The sequence below is a fragment of the Orcinus orca genome, chromosome 11 (assembly GCF_937001465.1).
Source record: "Orcinus orca chromosome 11, mOrcOrc1.1, whole genome shotgun sequence".
NCBI lineage: Eukaryota > Metazoa > Chordata > Mammalia > Artiodactyla > Delphinidae > Orcinus > Orcinus orca.
The window spans coordinates 93864060-93878356 of record NC_064569.1 but is presented as its reverse complement, the minus strand read 5'-3'; the positions used below and the strand labels follow the sequence as shown (position 1 = coordinate 93878356).

General features: G+C 59.1%; 1 protein-coding gene across 3 annotated transcripts in view; it reads right to left on the bottom strand.

Annotated features, from left to right (window-relative positions):
* The window catches only part of SYNGR1 (synaptogyrin 1), a 28946-nt gene extending 15681 nt beyond the window's left edge, over positions 1-13265 (bottom strand). The window contains exon 1 of one of the 3 annotated variants that reach the window (XM_049693823.1): positions 13075-13265. In XM_049693823.1, the coding sequence (XP_049549780.1) occupies positions 13075-13173 (99 nt within the window). In that variant the 5' untranslated portion in view covers positions 13174-13265. The remainder of the gene's footprint in view (positions 1-13074) is intronic. The other 2 variants (XM_004279499.3, XM_004279500.3) reach the window with 2 other exon arrangements.
* Positions 13266-14297: the final 1032 nt, after the last annotated feature.

The following is a 14297-nucleotide window of genomic DNA, read 5'->3' as shown; positions in this document are numbered from 1 at the left end:
ATCCAAGCTTCTAGGGCTGGTGGTCAAGGTCCTCTAAGTACCCGCTCTGCCCACCTCTCCCGGTGCCTCCCTTCCCTCCACTTCCCACCAGCCACCTACTTGCCCACCTCACAACCCCCGGCCCTTTCCACTGTTTTCTTTCCGTAATATTCTTTCTACCACGTGGTAGGTGCTGGGCTATAACTAACTTTTCTGATTATGCTGGGTGGCGGTGGGGTGAGCTGCCCCTCTGCGGGGCCTGCGCTCCCCAGGGAGATGACCGCTCTGCAGCCACAGGGCCCCCTGCCTCCGGGGCCTGGGAGGCCGCAGCTCGGAGGCCAGAGAACTGGGGCTTGCTATCGGTTGTTCATTCATTTTAAAGTATTTCTAAGCACTAGTATGTGCCAGGCCCTGTGCGAGAGGCTGAGGGGGCAAGGTCCCTGTTCTCATCAGGGAGACAAACAGCTGAGAAACATGTACAAGAGTCCAGACGAGTGTCCCGAAGAAGCGCCAAGCAAGGCAGGAGGAGACAGACTGGGCAAAAGGGGGTCACTGACGTAGTGACCTTTGAGCGGACGCCCACCTGCAGAAAGGCAGAGCCATGCAGATATTGGGGAGAGATGTTCCAGGGAGAAGTAACCACAAGTGCAAAGGCCCTGGGGCGCGAATAAGCTTGGTGCCTCGAGGAGGTGCACAGGGTGTGGCTGGAACACAGTGAGCAAGGGGAGGTCCCCGAGGTAGGCAAGGGCCGGCCCCCAGGGCCTGCAGGGGAAGGCTGAGCTCAGGAGTCACTTTGGGGTTAAGAGCAGGTGAGTGATTGATCTGACTTAGGTTTAAGAAGACTCACCCTGGGCTTCCCTGGTGGCGCAGTGGTTAAGAGTCCACCTGCCGGGGCTTCCCTGGTGGCACAGTGGTTGAGAGTCTGCCTGCCGATGCAGGGGACGCGGGTTCGTGCCCCGGGCCGGGAGGATCCCACATGCCGCGGAGCGGCTGGGCCCGTGAGCCATGGCCGCTGGGCCTGCGCGTCCGGAGCCTGTGCTCCGCAACAGGAGAGGCCGCAACAGTGAGAGGCCCGCGTACCGCAAAAAGAAAAGAAGACTCACCCTGGTCATGGTGGAGAAAAGACTGTGGGGCGAGGGTGAAAGCAGGGAGACCAGAGGGGCTAATCAGCGCCCAGGTGAGGGACAAGCGGGCGGGGCTGGCATGGGCAGCGGGATGGGGTGAAGTAGTGGGGGCTGAATGTCCTTTGGAGGTAAAGCCACCAGAATCTGCAGACACTGGCCTGCTGCGGGGAGCAGGGCAGTCGGGGAGGGGCTGGGCTGGATGAGAATTGGGAACAGAGGTGTCGTGCCAGGTCCCCCGCAGGCTGCAGGGCTGGGCCAGGGCAGGGAGCCACCCCTGGACCAGGCTGAGAGTCTACAGATGGAGAAACTGAGCCTAGGGGAGGGGAAGCAGCATTGCCAAGGACACACAAGGCCCTTGCAGTCTCACCACACCCCCTGCAGGACCCTCTGGGCCCCAGGTTAACTCCTCTGCTTAGCTGCAGTCTCCCCACCCCGAGTGGGAGGGAGCCTCCCAAAAGCAGGCCCAGGCCCCAGGTTTCTGTTCCACAGTCCAAGGCAGGAGGAACGGGGACTCCCTCAAGATCCACGATGTGACTGAAACACATGCTCTTCACTGCACAAGGTCCATGGCCTTATTCTCATTTTACCCACGTCCAGGGAACTGCCCAGGTCCCACGGCTGTTTAAGGGTGGATGGAGTATTGACAAAAATCCAAGGCCAGTGCCCTGTGTCAGGCGGCCTCTGGGGTGACTCGCTAAGGCCAGGTGGCAAGGAGCACGCAGAGCAGCCACCAGAGAACCGGAAATTAAACCACAATGAAATTCTACGCTGGCCACGGTGTTAGAGGCATGGGAGGGAGAAGCTCACCCCAACAAGCAGATCTGCTGCAGGGGCCAGGACAGGGCTGCGGAGGCAGAACCAGCAGCCAGGAAACAGGAGAAGATGGAGGGTGAGGGCCCCGGGAGGTACTCAGGGGGCCACTGGGCACAGGCAGGCACAGGAAAAACCACCTCCCTCCCTTGCACTAGAAAAAAATGTTTAAAAAAAAAAAAGCACCAAGGTAAACTGGGGCAAGACTCTGTTTTTTTCACCATCTTTATAATCCAATCCTGAGCCTTAAAAAAACGAATTCCAGATGGCACTTAGAGCAGAGCTATCTCCAACTCAGAAAAGCAAACCGAAGGAATCTCAGCATCTCAGGCTCCTGGACTCAGAGACACACAGAAACAGAGACCCCAGAACTGCCAGACCCTGCCCTGGCCTCACATCACTCTCTCTCCCACCCCACGACTCAACCATCCTAGAGGGCCAGCACTAGCAAAGCCACAGGCTGTTTGATAATTTCGCCCTGGCTGTTCCCACCTCCCAGAACACCCTTCCCCACCTTCTTCATCTTTCAAACAGGAACGAACTCCTTCGCACCCTTCAAAACCCTGCTGGGAGGTGGTGACTTGCAGCTGCCTCCTGGGACACCCTCCTTCCCAGTCACTCTCGCCCACCCTAACCCTGCACATACTCCTGCTTGGGATTCATCTAGCGGTCTGTCTCCCCCGGCCCACCCTCACCCCCGACCCTGAGCCAGCCCACAGCCTCTGCAGGGGCCCTGCATCCACTGGGAGGGCTTGCCAAAAATCATCTCATTTAATCCTCATCAAAACCTCTAAGGAAAAAAATAAACCTAAAAACACCCCACAGATTAGGAGATACACACTACTATGTACAAAACAGATAAACAAGGTCCTACTGTAGAGCACAGGGAACTATATTCAGTATCTTGTAATAACCTAATGGAAAAGAATCTGAAAAAATATATATATATATATATACACCTATATGTATAACTGAATCACTTTGCTGTACACCAGAAACTAACATTGTAAAAATCAACTACACTTCAACAGATAAACAACAACAAAGCACCCACCCCAACAAAGCAGGCTTACTTAGCGCACTCCAGCAGAGGGCAGCTGAGGCTCCATGAGGCCTGGACTCTGGCCAGCCCACGGCCGGATGACCCGGAGCAGGTAAGCATGGTGCCGGGCCTCCTGCCCAGGCCTGCCCCAGGTCCAGCCCCATTCCAGAACGTGTGCCAAACCTCGACCTTCAGCTGCCTCCCCATGAAGAAATGACTTCCAGATCCCAGACTCTAGGACCAGCACGAGACCCAGGAGAGACAGCTGCTGTGCCGAGCCTGTCACCTCCCCACAGTGCAGGAGGGGCCCGGCCCACTTTTCTCCACATCCGCCCAGAGAGCTGGCAGGCTGTGCCTGGGCCAGTGCCGGGCATCAGGCTAACTTGGGCTCCAGGGACAGCTGGGCCCAGCCAGCATCAGGGGCAGGTGGAGACAGAGGTCCCTGCTGTTCTCAGGGAACTTCCCAGAGGCCTGGCTTTAAACATCCTTGGGCACCTGCTGAGTCTTCCCCCAGACAAGCTGTCAAGAGATGAGGTCAGGAGTCCACGACTCTCCGGTCCTGCCAGCTCCGGATGGTACCTTCTATCTACCTCACCCTGTACAGAGACATCTGTTCCCCAGACCGGTGGCTGGGAGGAGTCCCTGGTCCCTGCCTCACGCTGCAGGCAGCCAGCAGACCCGCTCGCCGGCTCTCCAGTTCGCGGCATCGGCTACTGTCCACTTCCAGGCCACAGTGTTGCTTGCCTGACTCAGGACAGCCTCCTCTCCCGCCTCCTCCAACCCATCTCCAGACGGGCGCCAGGGGGCGCTCACCACTCCCCCAACTCTCACCAGTCCCTCCCGGGGCTGAGGATAAAGTCCAGCCCCGAAGAAAAAGACACCGACGGGCTGCTGGTCTCACCTCTGGTCTCTCCCCGCCCCCTCATCCATCTGCACACTGGTCCCCACTCAGCTGCTCAGACCCCAGAGTGGGCGTGTCCTTGAACCCCATCCAACCTGGCACTTGGGTCTATTTCTTCATTCTTCCCCAAACTCTCAATTTCCTCCATGCAGCCTCCCGCCCCCGCCCCTGTGCCGGTCCAGGCCACCATCACCTCTTGCTAAGCGATGACGGCAGCTTCCCAGCCTCTGTGCGCCACTCCTGCGCCCCTGCACCATCCAGATCTCTCTAAACCTAAGTCAGATCGTGTCACCCCTGCTGCATCTCACTCACCAACAGCCGCACGGTGAAATCCCCTCCCCACCCCAACCCCCAGGGTTCCAGCTTCCTCTCAGCCTCCTCTCCTGCCACTTGCCTCTGCTCCCTCCTAAGCTCATTCCTGCCTCAGGACCTTGGCACTGGCTGTTCCCTCTACCTGGGATGCCTAGAGTTCCCCAGATCTTCCAGGCTGGCTCCTGCTGGTTCCTTCTCAACGTCCAAATCTCAATGCAAGCCACCTCCTCAGAGAAGCTCTCCAGACCTGACTCCCAATATTCTCCAATACCCCCATTTATTTTCTTGATAACCTCATTACATATTTTTTTCTTATTTTTTGGTTCAGTTGTTGGGTGTATGTCTCCACTCCAGACCCAGAGGGAGGGTCAGGAAAGGCTTCAAGGTGAGTGAACAGCAAGCCTGATAGATGGGCAGACACAGGCAGCACGAGAGCTGGGAGAAAGACTCTCCTCTCCTCAGCATCCTTGGCTTGCACACCTCTGACCACAGGGAGCTCACTCCATAACAAAGGCTGCCACGTCCTCTCCCTCAGCATGAGCTGAGCCCGCCTTCCTGCCCGCATCCCCATGAAGTCCTCAACCTGCCTCCTGGGCCCCACGGGAAGAGCAGACAAAGAAACGGGCAGCCGAGCGTTTGAGGGATGAGTCAGGCTGCAAGGGCCCCCCTTCACGGGAACAGGCCCTGCCTCCCCCCGGGTCACGTGAGGGAAAGGGCCGAAGCCAACGCAGGGGCGCGTGATGGGCACTGGGTGGGGGGGGCACTCGGCTTCCTCAAGAGCCTCGTGCAGAGCCGCAGGGTGGGGGCGGGGCAGGCGGGCTCCCTTCTCTCCTCCCAGGCCCGGCCCGGCCACCACCTCTGCAGCCTTGGAAGCAGAGACCTGCTGCGGATTAGGCAGTAATCTTCCCGCAAGCTGTCTCCGTGTGCTCTCTGCAGTGGGGGTGGGGAGTGGGCTTGCTGGGCAGGGGCCCTGTCCCTGCGGCACTGAGACTCGCTGGACCTGGTGATCTGAAGGCTCCCCTGTCTTCTCCCTCCTGTGGCTGCACAAACACCAGGAGAGCAGGGAGCCTCCTTAGAAACGGGGAAACTGAGACCCAGCCCTGAAGACTGCAGGCTTGAATGGGGACGGTGGGTGGCCGGAGGAGGACAGAGCACGGCAATTCCCAGCCTCATTCACCCACGTGTGAGCCATGACAAGATGCCAGGTGCCGTCTCGCACTGGGGATAGACAGTGACCTGACAGACACGGTCCCTGCCCCCCAGAGCTTACAGCCCATGGGGCGTGGAGGTGGGGGGCAGCAGCCTCTCATCACCGCCCTGCCGCGCCTTCACCCGTGCTGCTCCTTCTGCTTGGAATGTCCCCCCTCTCCGCCTGGCTGGCCCCATCCCTCCCGCCTGTCCCGAGCCGAGGGAGCCTGAGTGAGTGTTCCCTCACTCTAGGGCTTATGCTCACCTCCATACTTTAAGTGGTTTCTCAGCCACATTTCCCACCGCTAGACTGTGAGTCTCGCAAAGACCAGGCACATTAGAGAGAAGGCGGCAGTCCCACAGCTGTCGGAACCCACGGAACCAATGGGAGGACGTACGAACCCCTCACCGCGCCAGATGCGGCCGTGAGAGCCATTAATAACAACTGGCCACAGGATTTGGCAACGTGAAGGTCACGGATGATCTTGACGAGATGGAGAGGTGAGGGCGAGAGCCTGAGCAGGGCGCAAGTGAGAGAAAACCAGGGGAGAAACACCAGAGACGGAGACCATAGACGAATCTTCTGCAGGACCAGAGGCACGGGCAAGGGCGTGGGAAGAACTCCCATTTGTAAGCTGATGGGAAAGAGCCAGAGTGGAGGATGGAGGCAAGGGCGGAGGGAGGGAGGGAAGGAGGGAATCTGAGTCCTCCAGCAGGTGAGAGGGTGCACCTGGTGGACCCTGCGAGGCTGGCCTGGCCACCAGAACAGGAGAGAGCCTGGGGGAGGGGCGGGTGCGAGGAGGCCAAGGGTGGATGCAAGCAGGGCTTTGTCAGGTGAGCGCAGCGATGCAGTGGGGCCAGAGCGGGGAGCAGGTGGGTGAGACCACCAGGGAGCCCAAGCTGGCGAGGGGGGCGGGGAGGATGGGGTGAGGGCCGGTGTACAGAGGAAGCCCCAGGCCAAGGACCGCGCGCGAGGCAGAGCGCTGGAACGACAGGAGGGGTGGGGAGAGGCGGACACCTGAGTTCTCGCCAGGAACAAGGGCCAGGCCCAGGGTACACCCAGTGAGAGTGGCTGAGGCAGGGAGGACAAGACTGTGGGAGGCTGGAGGCCAAGGAAGTGAGAGGCCAGGCTGTGAGAAGGATCACGGAAGCGGGAGCTACAGTCAGCAGGATGGAAGGCGGGGCGGTGCTGAGGGACAGGGCAAGTGACCTGGGGCTGGCTTGCAATGAGGGGAGTGGCTGGCCCAGTGCTGTGATGAGATTCAAAGCTGGGGGAGAATGGTCTGGAAGCAGCCTCAGGAGCCGGGATGACTGTGTCCCATCTCCAGGCCCGGCAGAGGGAGGGCATGAGGCAAAGAACGGCCCCCACTGAGAAGGCTGCTGGGGAAGCCGGGTCTGGGTCTGGGGGGAGGCCAGGTTACAGTGCAACTTAAAAAAGGTGTCAGGGATGCTCAGAGGGGGGCCCAAGATTTGGGGAAGACCATGTCCTCTTGACCCCTGGACGCTGAGTCATTTGAGGAGCCGGGATGGTTGGGGTTCCCAGGTGATGGCTTTCTGAACAGTCTGGGCCTGACAGCCTGGGACTCTCCCAGCCACCCCTTCCCCGCGGTCCCCTCCCCCCACACCATCTTCCCAGGCAGAGGTGGGGTGAGCACATCTCCCTCCAGGAAGGGAGGGCTTCCCCAGAAACACAGGGGCACGGGCCACCCTGCCGGCTCCAGCTGACACTGTTCTGCTCCTGCAGTATGGATCTGGGGCCCAGGCTCCCCCTGCAGGCCCCCACAAAGCATCAGGGGTGCAGGAGGCTGGTCCCTGACATCACTTCTTTAAATACTGACCAGTCCCCAAGTTCCCAACCTACAACCCACTAGGAGCAGGAGTAGCATTTGCTGAGGGTAGAAAGGTCGGGAACCACCAGCCCAACCTGGCTGTCCTCCCCGCATCTGATAGATGGGGAAACGGGCCCAGAGAGCACTGGCAGACGCTCACGTCACACCACCTGTCAGGGGCGGAGTGGGCGCAGAACACGGACTCAGGCCTCGGGCCCCAGGCACTTCCTGACGCTCTGCCCTGCCTCTCCTCCCACCGGACAGCTGGTTCTTCCGGTGTAGGTGCCAACTGTGGCTCCGTGCCAGCTCTGCCCTCTGCCCTCTCCCTTTCCTCCCTCCTCCCCTTGGTTCTTCCTCCTCTCCGCCCTCCCTCCCCCAGCCTTTGTTCTTTCTCCCCAGGCTCAAGCCTGCCTAACAGCTCTGCTCAAGTGGCCGTGTGGGACTCCCCATGTGGCTGGGGACTCCCCAAAGCAGGAAGAAAGGGCCACGTCCTGGAAGTCAGGCATGGGCTGCAATCCCAGTAGCTCCAGTTAACCTCTCTGGGCCTCAGCATCTCACCTAAAGTGGGGGTAATGAAACCCATTGGGCAGGGATGTCACGTGCCTAGAGGAATGAACTGGATGGCAGGCCCTTTATACATCCATGTTCACAAACCGAGCCCGCCCTGAACCCAGGCGCTCCAATCCCACGTTCCAGGTGAGGATTTTCCAAGGTCCCTCTCTGGCGGCCCTGGTCTCGATGCCAAACCCAAGACTCCTCAAGTTCCCACACTGCCCCAGGACACGAAGAAATGCCCAAGACGCAGGCAGAAACCTATCGTCCACGTCTCCTGTTGACCTCCGTGCCCTGACTCTCTCCCAGGCCTGAGAGAGATGGACCAGACAAAGGTCGGTCACAGGCAGGCGAAGAGGACAAGAAGATTCTGAGGCTGTCAGCGATACACACCAAAGGAGCACAGGACATGCCTGCGTGGACCCAGCCCCCTGAGTAAGTGGCAGGGCCTTGCCTGGCGCTGGGAGAGGACAGGCTAGACCACACCACACATTTCCTGCTGGGCCTCCTGTCCCCAGAGCCCTCCCCAAGCCACACCTCCACATGGCTCCGCAGGGAACTTCCGAAAACACACCTCTTCTCTGCTTAAAACCCCTCTCTGAGGCTGTCCACGGCCCTCCGATGCAGCCCAGCTTGTGAAACTGGCGTCCAAGGCCGACCCTGGGTTGCCCACCCTGCCTGCCCCCCACACCTCTCTGACTTGCTCTCACTCACACACCCGGGGTCCCCAGGAGCTCAGCAACGTTTCTAAAACCCACTCAGACCTTGTGCCCCCAAGTATTTATTTATACATGTTGTTCCTCCCACCTGGAATGCACCTCCACCCCCACCTTCTTTATTAGGACCAACACAGGGGTCACCTCCCCCTGGAAGCCCTCCATGCCCCCTGGCAGACGTACCTACTCCCCACTGGATTTCCTTCTCATCGCATCCCAAGCCTTCTGGATGGTGCCTGTCGACTCAATTCTGTTCTCACTGACCTAGAGCATCTCCGGTGGGACACACAGGCTGGCACCGAGCAGGGACTCGGTATTTGTGGAATGAATGAATGAATGCCAGAGCTGGCCAGAGGCTCTGTCTCCACCCTGGACCCATTTCACCCCAGCCCCTGCAGGCTCTAGAGTTTCCATGTGGGACAGCTAGAGTGTGGCAATCTGGCTGGGAACGGAGACAAGGGGTCTCATTTCGAAGCTGCTGCATCTGCAAAGCAAACTCAGCTTTTTTATTTTTATTTTTGGCTGAGCCTCGCGGCGTCGGGAATTCCCGACCAGGGATTGAATCCGCGCTCCCTGCAGTGCAAGCGCGGACTCTTAACCATTGGACCGCCGGGGGAGTCCCACAAGCTCGGCTCTTGTACTCAGTGTCTGCTTGGAGTGATTGAGGGGGTCTGATAAAAATGAGGGTGTAAAACCGCTCCCTCAAGCCACTCCTTGGTGCCACTGCGACTCAGACAGGGAAGCCACGGGGAGTACACTGAATGTGGACCCAGTGGACTGGATTGAAACTGCGGCTCTGACAGTCCCGGGCCCAGGAGCTCTGTCTCTAGTCAGTAGAGAAGTCACCTCCAGCCTGCCCCTGACTTCTGTCATGCGAGGGATGACACCCACCCTCCTTACAACATCCTGAGTGTTACAGCCAAAGCCCTTAAGAGATCAACCCTGAAAATGGCAAAATTTCCAACATTTTATTGTTTTATTTTTGCCAAAACAGAGCATTAATTTTAAAAAAAAAAGAAAGAAAGAAAAAGAAAACCTCTCATCTACCAGTGCTAATATTCTTTTCCCATAGGTCATTTCAAAGCTCTAAAAGGATGTAAATTCCAAACAGAAGGTAGTCCTTTATATGAAATCAGCTAGCTCCCTGCTGAAACTCCACTTCCCCCCACCTGGCTCCAGGTAAAGAAAGGGGTCACTGACAGGCTGCAGAATCGGGGCAGGATTGGGCACCTCTGATCCAGCCCAGCCTCCGCTTTCCGATGGGGAGACAGAGGCAGAGGGGGTGGCCACAGCTGGTGCCAGATCTCCTGGCCCCCGGCCAGCACAGCCCACCTCCCCGCCAACCCAGGTCCGAAGAGGGAGCTCTGAGCTCACCCTGGACACTGTCCCAACTTAGCCATCACCTCCTCGCCCAGGGCAGGAAGGGTCCAAGTTGGGATCTGCCAGAGGGCTCACCAGCTCCCTCCCCACCTTAACCCTCAGGGTCCATTCCTCAATTCCCGAAGTGAGTAATCACCCCCCCCCAGGTGTGTTTGGGGGGGGGGAGGTGGTGTAGGGCACACAGGGGCAGAGAGGAGTTGAGAAAGCCTCAGTCAAGAGATAAGGGGTCCTGCAGGCCTGGGGGCTCAGGTTCCAGGGTAGGTCCAGGTTTGGTGACTCCCTGAAGCTTACATGGTTTGGGGACCCACTTTCAAATAAAAAAAATAACAGAAAAAAGATCTTTCTCTTACAAGTTTTACAAAATCGCAAGCCCAAGTGCTCACATTGTTAGGGCCCTACAGGGCGGCAGAAGGGGTCTTGGGGAGCACAGGAGTCCTGGATAGAGTGACCAACCGTCTTGTCTGTCTGGAACAGGGGGGCTCCCAGGTCATGGGACTATCAGTGCTGAAGCCAGGAAAGTTCTGGCAAACCAGGGCAAGCGGGTGCTGAATGCTCAGGCTCCATTAGCTGGAAGGTGAAGCTTAACGCCAGCCAGACCCTGCCTGCCAGACCCTGTGGTGAGCAAGCAGAGGGAGCTCGAGGGAGGAGGGCAGGTGGCCATGTGCATCCACCACGTGCCCCCACGTGTTAAAATGTCTCAGCGCATCACGTGTTTTTGAAAAAGGCTGGTAGGAGATAGCAGCCCTCCCTAAGTGGTGGGATCACATGTGCTTCTTTTTCCAATTTTTTTTTTTTGGTGAAATACACACAACATAAAATTTACCATCTTAACCGTCTTTAAGTGTACAGTTCAGTGGTATTCAGCACATATATATGGTTGTGCAACCATCACAAGTGATTTATGTTTTCCAACAATCGGCAGGTATTACTTCTATGATCAGATAAAAACCTATATATTTTTTTAAAGTTCATCAGCCTGTATCAGATACCTCTGCTCACGCAAAGGTAGTGAGCAGGGCTGGGAGACTGGTGGGGGCCTCTGGGGGGATTTGGACATTGGATGGAGGTTGACCCAGATGACCCTTATCCTTTCCAAACCTGAAATCCCAGGACTTCAAACTCTTCCTGACCCAGGGGAAGCACTGTGCTTTGGAGACAGGAAGATCTGGGTTCAAATCCTCCATCTGCTACTTACATGCTCAGTAACCTTGGGCCTCTCTGAGCCTCAGTTCCCTCAAGTGTGATACAGACTGTGGGGGGAACTAGCCAGGTAACCGTGAGAACAGCCCTGCATAGTGGGTGCTCAGTGACTTTTTCTCCCTTCTGCTTGGAATGTCCTCCCGGCACCTTGATGTGCACACATGTAAACCCTCCTCATCCTTCCAGGCCCAATTTGACATCGCCTCCTCCAGGAAGCTTCTCTGATTGCTCTCCTGGTTTTGCTGGCCTCTGCCTGAGGGTGCCTGGCTCACTCCCCAGCGGGACTGTAGGCTCCCTGAGCACTAAGGGCTGCGTCTGAGTCACGCCGCCTTCCCTCGGAGCCTAGCCAACTCAATAAAGCTTTGCTAAATGAAGCCTTCACCAGCAGAAGTGACCCAAGCAGACAAAACGCCCACACCCCGTCACAAAGCCAGTGACTTCACGCTTCGGGCCGGCGGAGGGGAGCAGTGCACAGAGCCACCCCACCTCATCAGGCAGGTGTCCCCCAGAGCTCTACCTTTGCCAAGGACCTGCCAGGGTCTCTGGGGAGCTGGAGACAACACACGGATGAATGAACTCAGCACCACAAACCCTCCTGGATGTACCCAGGGTGCCAGGCCATGTGCCAGCACCAGGGACCCAAAGACTAAAGAACAGGGCTTCCCTGCCCTCAAAGAGCTCCCCATCTGGTGGGCACTTGAGAAGAAGGGGTTTAAACGTGGCCACCCTTCCTGTGGCACCAGAGGGAGGTTTTAACGTTTTTAGACAAAGGAAAGGTAGATCCCTTTCCCTCTGGGAGGCCAGAGATAAACACCCCAGCTGTCCCACCCATCACACCCTTATATGGCCTTGAAAATCCAGGAAGTGAGGGAGCTTGAGCACCCCACAGCTGGCTTTAGGCTTAGCCCGGTGGGGTGGCTGACAGGGGCCCTGCCCAGTGTCCCCAATCCAGGCCTTTCTGATCTAGGCCCACAGGAAGGGGCCCCAGGCCTGCAGAGGCAAGACCCTCTAGTGAGGGGGTCTGGGCAATGGCCAGCAACCCTAGGGAGCCCCAGACACCCCTCCCCAGACAGCAGCAGGCCTCCTTTCCCTGGGGTGCTGCCAGGTCATGTGAACCCCTCCCCGTGTGCTGACTCTGTCCCATCCTCCTCTCCCCGACCCCAGGTTTGAACAGGGACCCCCACTCAGCTCTCTGCACTGAGGGATTCTGCCCTCGCCAGGCTAGAGGTCCAGAACGGGCTTCTCTGCTCTTCCCTGTGGGCAGGGGACCTCTCTCCCGCCCTCCCGGCCCACGGCCCTCCTCAGGCATCCAGGTGTCTGCACGAATTCAGGAAATATCAGAGCCCAAGGAGGTCTCAAGGAGGCTCCTCCCACCTCGCTACAAATCGGGAAACTGAGGCAAGCTAGAGGAGGTGACGCTGCCCACCTCGGAATTTAACTCCTCACTTTCCGTGAACATTTCTAGGGTGGCTTCCAGCCCAAGGTCACGCTGCAGAAAGACGGTTCCCGGGGAGAGAGCCCAGGTATCCGGCTCCCGGCGCGTCGCTCCACACGAGCCCAGCTAAGCCACAAAAACCCGGTTTCCTGCCCTCTCCTCCTTGAACGTCCATGGCAAGAGCGCGTGCACCCCGCGAAACGATCCACGCCCCGATCCACCCCCGAATAAAGGCCACCTGAAACCAGGGTTCCGTCCCCACGGTCGCCGGTCCGCCCAGGCGGCCGCGCGCAACCCGACCCACGAGGCGCCAGGTCGCGGCCTGGAGGTCACCGCGACGGGGGGGCGGGGGGGAGAGTAAGAAGTGGGGACACCGGGAAGCCAGGGGTCGGGGAGCAGGCGCCCCCGCGAGGGCCAGGACCCCCGCCCGGAGCCCGGGAAGGAGGGAGGGGCGGGCGCCAGGACGCCGGCCGGCCGGCTCCCCACCCGCGGCCGCACCCGGGCAGCAGGCCCGGTGGGGTTGGGGTCCGTCCGGGCGCGCCGCCCTCGCCCGCGCCCCCACACCGCCCCACCCCCTGCTTGGCCGGGCCACCCAGACGTCCTTACCCAGGACACGACGCGCAGAATGGTGTGCGGCTGCCGGACCAGGGTGTAGGGGTCGAAGGCACCCCCGGCTTTGCCCGCTCCGTACGCACCTCCTTCCATCGTGGCTGCACCCGCGCGGTGCACCCCGCTCGGCGCGCTCCGCCAGTCCGTGCGCGTGCGTGGCGCCCCCGCCCGCTCCCCTGCTCGCGCGACCGGCTAGGCCGAGGGCTCCCGCGAGGGAGCGCCGTAAGCCGAGGGCGCCGGGCAGGCGGGCGCGGCGCCGGCGGGCGGGCCGCGCGCGCCCTCGATCGCGGGGACGCGGGTGCTGCGGAGCCGGCGGAGGGCGCGCTCGTCGCTGGCTTGGTGACCTCTTTGCTGAGTAGTGGGGACGAGGAGTGGGGGGGTGCAGTAAATGCAGGACTTGTCCCCGCCCCCGGGTGGCGGGTCTGCCGGGCCGCCCTACCCGCTCCGAGCCTACGGCCCTGGATGAAACCACCTTCGTGACTTTTTTGCTGGTTTCCTGTCGCTCTGTCTGCCCCCAATATAGTGAGCGGACAGGGGCCGCGTTTGTATTCCTCATGGGGTGCTTGGGACACAGTAGATGCCGCAGGACTTCTCGAATGAATGAACCACGAATGAATTCGATTCACGAATGAATTACCCTTCTCTCAGAGCCTTCCTAAGCACAGCCCCACCTCCCCGGAGGACCTTTCCACCCTGTTTTTACGCTGACGTCACGTGAGTCCCCGAGTCTGCGCAACCCCACCCCCAGCCTGGAGGGGTCCAAGGTACCTGGCTCAGAGGCAGAGACCTAGGAAGGGCAATCAATTCTTTATGAGACACCCTCACCCCCACCCCACCAGCACGCTACCCTTTTCCTTAATCCACTAATTAATTATGTAGTTATTTGTTCATTGTGCTCCTCTGCTAGTCTGCGAATTTTGTCTGACTTGTTCACTGCTGTAGCCAAGGGCCTGGCACACAGTAGGTGCTCAGTAAACAGACCCTAATCCCCATCACCCCATCACTGCTTGGCCTAGAGCTCCAGCTTTCATGGAAACCGAGGCTGGATGGAGGAGTGCTCGCTGCAGTGAGAATGACTGCCTTCCAGGTCTGGCTCTTAGCACGACCTGTAGTCCCCAGGGCCTCATGTCTCCACTGGTTCCAGGAGGCTGTTGGATAGGGATGTCTATCTGCAGGGGCCTTTGCTGTCCTGGTGATGACAGAACATGCCGCATCCTGTG